The sequence below is a fragment of the Panicum virgatum genome, chromosome 3N (assembly GCF_016808335.1).
Source record: "Panicum virgatum strain AP13 chromosome 3N, P.virgatum_v5, whole genome shotgun sequence".
NCBI classification, from domain to species: domain Eukaryota; kingdom Viridiplantae; phylum Streptophyta; class Magnoliopsida; order Poales; family Poaceae; genus Panicum; species Panicum virgatum.
In genome coordinates, this window is record NC_053147.1 from 1,221,058 (window position 1) to 1,228,451 (window position 7,394).

The 7,394-nt window shown below is 49.8% G+C and overlaps 1 protein-coding gene and 1 pseudogene across 1 annotated transcript; both read right to left on the reverse strand.

Annotated features, from left to right (window-relative positions):
* Window positions 1-571: 571 nt before the first annotated feature.
* Window positions 572-3,658, reverse strand: LOC120663529 (annotated as a pseudogene).
* A 551-nt stretch (window positions 3,659-4,209) lies between these two features.
* Window positions 4,210-5,796, reverse strand: LOC120666729 (scarecrow-like protein 3). The gene is made up of 2 exons (XM_039946643.1): window positions 5,485-5,796; window positions 4,210-5,313 (listed from the first exon to the last, which is right to left on the reverse strand). The coding sequence occupies exons 1-2, from the start codon at window positions 5,794-5,796 to the stop codon at window positions 4,210-4,212; spliced, it is 1,416 nt and encodes a 471-aa protein (XP_039802577.1).
* Between the last annotated feature and the right edge of the window lie 1,598 nt (window positions 5,797-7,394).

The window sequence follows — 7,394 nt, forward strand, 5'->3', positions numbered from 1 at the left end:
CGGAGGTGGTGGGCGCGGCGGCGGGGGCGCCGCCGGCCGGGCGGTGGGGGGCGGTGGTTGGACAGGGTCGGGGGGGGGGTCTGCGGCGACGAGACTCTAGCGGCGATGGGGGAGGTCAGAGACGGCGGCGGCGGATCCGGCGGAGTGAGCCGCCAGAGACGGGTAGGGCGGCGGGGGCGAGCTCCGACGACGAGTTAGGGTGGTGGAGGTCGAGACGGCGGCGGCGGATCCGGCGGCTCGCCGGAGACGGGCAGGGCGGCGCCAGCGGCGGGGGCGAGCTCCGGCGAGGTGGTGGAAGAAGAAGAAGCTAGAAAGAAGAAGCTAGGAAGAAGAACAATACAGGGGAGTTCGTTCGCTGGCGGCGAACGCGCGCCCTGCAGTGTCCCCCGCCAATTACAGGAACTTATCAGCATAATGTCAATGACATTTAATTTGGCAACCTTCAAAATAAATCTTACTCTTTATTTTATGTTCAGCTCGAGAGCCAAAAGATTAGGACAACAGAATTTCACCATAAACAACACATTTCACATTAAAACATCCCTGCTATAAGGAGATGATTGGTAGGAATCAAAATATTGTACAATGAATTAATTGTCTCTGTGGATTCCCATTGAACGTTGACATGATTTTTTAGTGAAACCATTACAATCCTTTCATCTATACATGCACAATTATGCTTCACATCAAATGTTGTCTCTACTTTAAAAAATGGTAGAAACTGCCAGACATCCTGCGTATCACCAGCAAGAAAAGAATGTCATTTTATTTGGCGCTGTGGCTGCACTAACATATGGTCTCTGCTCCCAGAAGCTGAGCCTATATGTGGCCTCCATGCCGATATAGAGTAGTGATGCCTGGAACCCCAGCACAGCAGAAGGCAATCACTTTCTACCTTGCTCTGACATCCACTAAATCCGAAGCTCATGAGCTTCTGATTACCCTCCCAAATGGCACGGAAGCTGAGTGGAACATGGTCAAACCCAGATCTATCCATGTGCATTGCCCACTGGCTCAGCCTTTCATGTCGCTCATGCCGATGAACTCCTTCACACACAAGTATGTTCCTGATCTCTTCCCCCAGGATCATTCTTTCTACTCGTGCCCGCTCATCGGCCCTCCGCGGGTTGGCTGCAACTAGTGCATGGAGGCAGTCAAAAAGGGCAGCATAATAGTTAAGTGCCTCCACAAACCGGTCACAGAACAGCAAGGCATTGTGGTTTGCATCTTGTTCCATCACCAACATGATGTTTGGTTTGAGCGCACGGACGGCATTGAGGAAGCTAGCCAGTAACTTCGGCGTCTTACATTGAGGGGATGGTGTTTGTGGATAGTTCAGTGTGGAAGCTGGACTGTACACTGAGCTGGCCATCTGCTTAAGTTGCGCAATGTTTGCCATTTTCTGGAGCTGACCAATACCAGAACAGCTCACTTTGTCGTCAACCACGAGTAGGCGATGCATCTGTAGAGAGCAGCTGATGGCAATTGCCTCACCATATTTTATATCTAGGGTATTGCGAAGATTACTGAAGTCCAAGGTCTCTAGTCTGCCGATCACAGAACTAAACTGGAATGGAATATTGAGCTTATCAGCTTCGTTAGATAGCAGTGTCCGCATGTTGGCCAGGTAATCATTGTCATCATGAACAACGGTGAGGCGTACTTCAGGTGGCCCACCTTGTCGCCCATGGAAGTCATGAAGGAGCTCACTGCCATGGGTGGGCGGTTGAGCAGGACAGGTCGATAATGCGGACAACCTGCAGTTACTATTGGCATCAGAAGATCACAAGCATGCGTACATCTAGATAAAACTTTGTAATCATTAACTGCTAGCCTGGGCAACAATTATACTGTACAGGTCTGCCATAGAGGTTCGAACCTCCCAGTGTTTCAAACTTATTTTATCTAAAATTTAAGATTACTGGAAATCTGGTATCTAAATAGGCTTTGACTTTGATAATGTCTCAAGCTGCATTAAAGAACTTATACTGCGCTGAACCTGAAATTTGGGTTGCCAGTAACCTAAGCCGCAATTGGGACTCGAATAAATTTACAACGCAATTAAGTATTGCTCAAAGAAAACTGTAAATGTTTTGATACTGTACCAACATCGTCAGAAAGCAAGTAAGCAGCAATGTTGACACAAAACCAGAACACTAACCAATTTCCTTTCGGCTTTTTACGAAAGGAAAATTAGACATGAAATGAAATTCTGGAAAACCTACATGTCTTGAGCACAAACTAGATACGTAAGCCACTGCAATGGAAATAGCATGAAAACTTGTATATTATATCGTGACCTTTTCAACCTCCATTGATTCAAGGATGGCCCGGTTAATGGTGACAAAGCCAGTGCTGTTGAAGGGGCTGAGGTTGACGAGGTTGCAGCGAGCAGTCCGAATGACTGACAGCTCGAAGTAGTCAGATGGATGAATGAGGGCACCAGCAAAGCCCTGGATAGGGCAGAGAAGACGACGGGCTAGGCTGTCAGCAATAGTCAGGGACAGATGCTGCAACGGCCCATCAACTATGGAGGTGAGCCTTTTAATCTGACTAAGACCAATGTCAGTCTTCTCAAATGATCCCTCGGTTACATGAGCGGCACACGCATACAGGACCGGGCCAAGCTGCGCCAAGTGATCCGCCGTGCCCTGATCCTGCATAAGTGGCCTGTACATCACTCTTGGTATGTTCAAGTAGTAATTTAGTTCAGGTGGTCTTAGCTCGAGCAACTTCTCTATTTGTTGCTACTGCCACATTTATAGTGTGTCCATAACATGAATTAGCTGATAAGGGGGTTTTGTTCTATATAGGACAACACAAGGACATTTGGAAGCATTCATGGTAAACACAAAGTTTGACATGTTGAGTGGTCCGCATTGAAAACGAATACTATGGGAATGTTCAGTTTGTTCCCTTTGGATTTGGCCCCTTGTTTTTTTCCATATCCACCAGGCACCAGGTAGCAACCAACAAACTTTACGCACAACCTAGTTATTCTTGAAGAGCATATTGTGAAACTTCCTCAAAACATATATTATTCATGATGTGCAGAAATCACCTGCACCATGGGTTAAAAAATGTGGTATTTCCAGAAGATATGTGGCTTCTACTTACAATGGCAAAATATATATTGGCAATGCATATTGTCATCATCTTTTGAAAAATGCCCTCACCAACAATCTGAGTCAGTAAAGCAACTAGTCGTCCTTGGAGATATGTGTGACAGGCCTGCCACCCAAACATCCTGTTGCGTGGACAAGGAAAATTGGCAAGGAAGACACTGATATGAAACATGGGCAAACATGGCTGGATGCAGTATCTTTTCTCATGATAAGAGAGTATATGCACTAGTCATTGAAATTTAGCCAAGTGGCTAGCATAATTAAGACAAGCAACCGTTAACATACTGCTGTGGTGGGGCTTGAAAATTTTCAGAATGGCTAATTAGATACAGGATCGTTGGTCCTGATTCATGAATAGCAAAATGGAGGCATGAACTGCCCAGAATGTGATAGATGATGGAGAACCATTGGATCAGAAGCTGGGTGAAGAACCTGCAACTAGTTTGGTAATCCACAGCAGCTTCGCATCATTTCAAGTTTCAACCTACAAGCTCAGACGCAACCTTAAAAGTGAAACCATCAATGAGGGGAAAGGATCATTTACCACAACCAGCCGGGAGGCGGCCGCGCATGCGCTGGGGCGCCGTTGCTGCCGGGATGATGGCCACGCGAGGGAGATCGAGGCCGCTGAGGGCTCGGGTACCTGGCCCCTCGGTCTATATTTGCTTCCCGGCGGAGATTACCTATCATCGGTCGGCGGCGCGCCGCCGCCCGCCGCGCCACCTTGTGGCGACCGCACTCTGACGACGAAGGGTACTGGTGGGCTCAACCGAAGATGGGTTTGGGCTACGGCCTGTGAACCAGAAGACGGCAAGTAGGCTATGTGGGCCATTAGTTACGCCCTAGCTATGGCCCATAAATAAAAGATGTACAGGAAAAAAATCACATTGGTTCGTCTGGTGCAAGATGCATCCAGCATCAATCATGGTCCTGCAAAGCTACAACCAGTCGATCTTCATCTAGAATCATTCACTCACCCACTACAAATCTCTCGACTCACTCTGTCTTGCAATCAGCTCATGCATGCCAGTCAGTGTAACAAGGTATGTACCCTCCCTCTCCCTCGATTGAACCGCCGCCATCATCAGCACATCAACTCCTCGTCAAAGCAATGATCAGGAGGAGCGGACGGTGACAGATAACCGCTGCCGACTCCATAAGCCGAGCCTCTGTCCGGCCGCCATGCCGAGACCGAGTAGAGAGGCCACGACCTCCAGCACAGGAGCAGGCATCCCTCGTGCTCTCTGCTCTCGCAGCCTCCCACGCCGCACCTCCTCAGCGTGTCGACCCCCTGCCTCAACGCGGCGTAGCTCAGGGGCACGCCGCGGAACCCGGCGACCTCCATGCGCCGAGCCCACTGGTGCAGCCGGTCGTGCCGCTCGCGGCGGCGGGCGCCCTCCCGCAGGAGCACGTCCCTGACCTCCTCGCCCAGCACCGCGCGCTCCACCTCCGCCCGCTCGGCGGCGGGCCTCCGGTACGCCGCCGCCGCCGCGTCCAGGCTGTCGTAGGCCGCGGCGTAGTAGCTCAGCGCCTCGGCGACGCGCTTCCGGAAGGAGGCGCCGTTGTGCCCGGCCTCCTGCTCCGCGAGCACCACGATCTTGGGCGACGCCGCCTGCGCCGCAGACAGGAACCCCACCAGCGCCGCCGGCATCTGGAACGGAGGGGTGGTTAACGGCGGCGAGACGAAGCCCAGCGGCGTGGCGGGGCTGCGGTAAGGGTCGTCGTCGTCGCCGTCGTCCTCGCACGCGGCGCCGCGGATGCTCGGCGGGCACGAGCCGGACGCCATCTGCTGCAGCCGCGCGATGCTCGCCGTCTGGTTCGAATGGTGCCCGGCGGCGCTGAGGCTACTACTCGCGGCGTCATCGGCGGCGGCGAGGAGGCGATGCAGCCGCGTCGTGCAGACGATCGCGCGCGCCTCGCCGGACTTCAGGCCGAGGACGCCGTGCAGGTCGTTGGGATCCAGCGTCTCGATCTGGCCGGCGACGCAGTGGGCCTGGAATGGCACGTCGAGTTTGTCAGCTTCGTCGGCCAGCGACTCTGATACCTTGGCGAGGAACTCCCCGTCGTCGTGGACGATGGTGAGGCGCAGGTGCGGCGCGCCCTCCGGCCGGCTGTGGAAGTCGCGCAAGAGTCGGACCCACTGGCATGGCTGCGCGGCGGGCCTGGCGAAGTCGATGACGTGGACGTTCTGCTCATGTTGAAGGTGGAAAATATTTTGTTAGTGTTATTTTTTGCTGTAAATCCGATGGCATCACTGCTTCAAATTGCCAGTAATTCCAATTTTTCTAGGATTTAGCACAATGTTATTTTTACTAGCTATATGTTTCGGCGAGCTACTAGCTAGCACACAAGCCGGAACCTTTTCGTTCTCCATGGCCTCGAGGATGACTCGGTTGCCGACGGCGACGGCCGCCTTGGGGAAGGGGCTGAGCTCGAAGAAGCTGCGGCGGGCGGCCCTGAGGCAGCGACGGTCGAGGTGGTCGGAGGGGTCGATGAGCGCGTCGGCGACGGCCGGGACCATGGGGTGGATCAGGCGGCGCGCCAGGCAGTCGGCCACGGGCACGGCTAGGCGCGGGAGCGGGCCGTCGCGCGCGGCGGCGGCGAGGCCCGTGGCCTGCGAGAGGCAGCGGGCCGCTCTCCATGGACCCGGCCTCCACGGCGTCTTTTTCATTTTTATATTTAAAAAAAAAAATTTCAAAAATATATGTCGAATAGGGAAATTTTCAAAAATTGGTGCCTGTCATCCCACTAATGGGCGACAGTCACCCTGTCGCCCATCCAGTGGGCGACGTGACCTAAATGTAAAAAAAAATTACATTTAGATCCTGGCGCTCAAGGCGCATTAAACAGTGAACTTGTAAAATTGATATAAAATCGTAGAAAAATCAGAACAATACAAACTCAACTGTTCTGAATTCTATGAAACAAGATCTACAACTTTTGTTACATAAAGTTTTTCATTTGATCAATGCATCTAAATCAATAAAAATAGTTCTTGCACTTAGAAAAATCTGAAATAATTCATTTGGTCTAGTTGTGCTTATCTAAAATTTACCAAACTTTTTTTATAGCTCTTAGGAAATAAAATAATAGTACTGTAAAAGTTATGGATTCTAATACTTAGTATAGCAGCATAGATAAATAACCTATTTAAACTAGACATATTGTAAGATCTAATTTAAAAAATTATTCTAGAAATGTTTTCTGGGCCTACCAATTTTTTACAAGCCTATGCTCACCATATGAAACACTCTGGGCAAAGATGACATGCATCCAAAGGATGGATCTTGAGATTTAAATAAAAGTGCATTAAAATGATATTTAAAATAGAAAAATATACATTGATCAAATGAAAAACTTTATGTAACAAAAGTTGTAGATCTTGTTTCATAGAATCCAGAACAGTTGAGTTTGTATTTTTTTTATTTTTCTACGATTTTATATAAATTTTACAAATTCACTGTTTAATGCGCCCTAGGCGCTAGGATCTAAATGTAAATTTTTTTTACATTTAGGTCCTGTCGCCCACTGTATGGGCGACATGCACCCTGTCGCCCATTACGGAGGCGACCGTCACCCATTTTTGAAAATTTCCCTATTCGACATATATTTTTGAAATTTTATTTTTTTTAAATATAAAAATGAAAAAAACACGCCTCCACGTCCGCCGCGCACTCGCACAGGGCCCGGCCCAGACGAGCGAGGCGCGAGGCCGGGCCGTTCTCAGTAGGAGGAGGAGGATGCATCATGGTCCAGTAATTCGGTTCGTTCTGACAGTGTGTAGAGTAGAGGTACTAGTAAGCTACGCTCACCTACACACTACAGTTCCAGTGTTCTGACTAGGAGCAGGCCTTACAAGTTCATGGCCTTGCCGTATTTATACTCACCGTGCTTGTCTTCTACGCAATGCAAAGGCTGCTTTCGATGATGACAACAAGAAAAAATAGGATTTTTTTTTGTGGCCAATGATAGGGATTTGGATGTGATAAACCAAGTTACATCTGAGAGAACTAGAAGCCAGATGCTGACAAATTAGCCTCGTTGAAGCAATGATGCTTTGGAATGGAATATCCAGTTTGTTGGCATTGGATATAAAGGATATTTGGGTGTTGGGGTTTTCGTATCCACTAGGAAGCAGGGGACAAACTTACTTTGTGGTCATCCTCCTAGAACTTTGGAGGACAAAATATTCCGGATAGCCGCCATGCATGCCAGGTGAACTGCTCCCTGGATTATACTCAGTGGCGAACCTAGGATTTTATAGAAGGT

What these genes read in the sequence shown, in the direction of transcription:
- LOC120666729 (XM_039946643.1), bottom strand. Translation starts at nt 5,796, where the DNA reads ATGAAAAAGACGCCGTGGAGGCCGGGTCCATGGAGAGCGGCCCGCTGC. An exon ending in AGGCCATGGAGAACGAAAAG is followed by an intron (nt 5,314 to 5,484) that starts GTTCCGGCTTGT and finishes CAACATGAGCAG; the next exon opens with AACGTCCACGTCATCGACTT.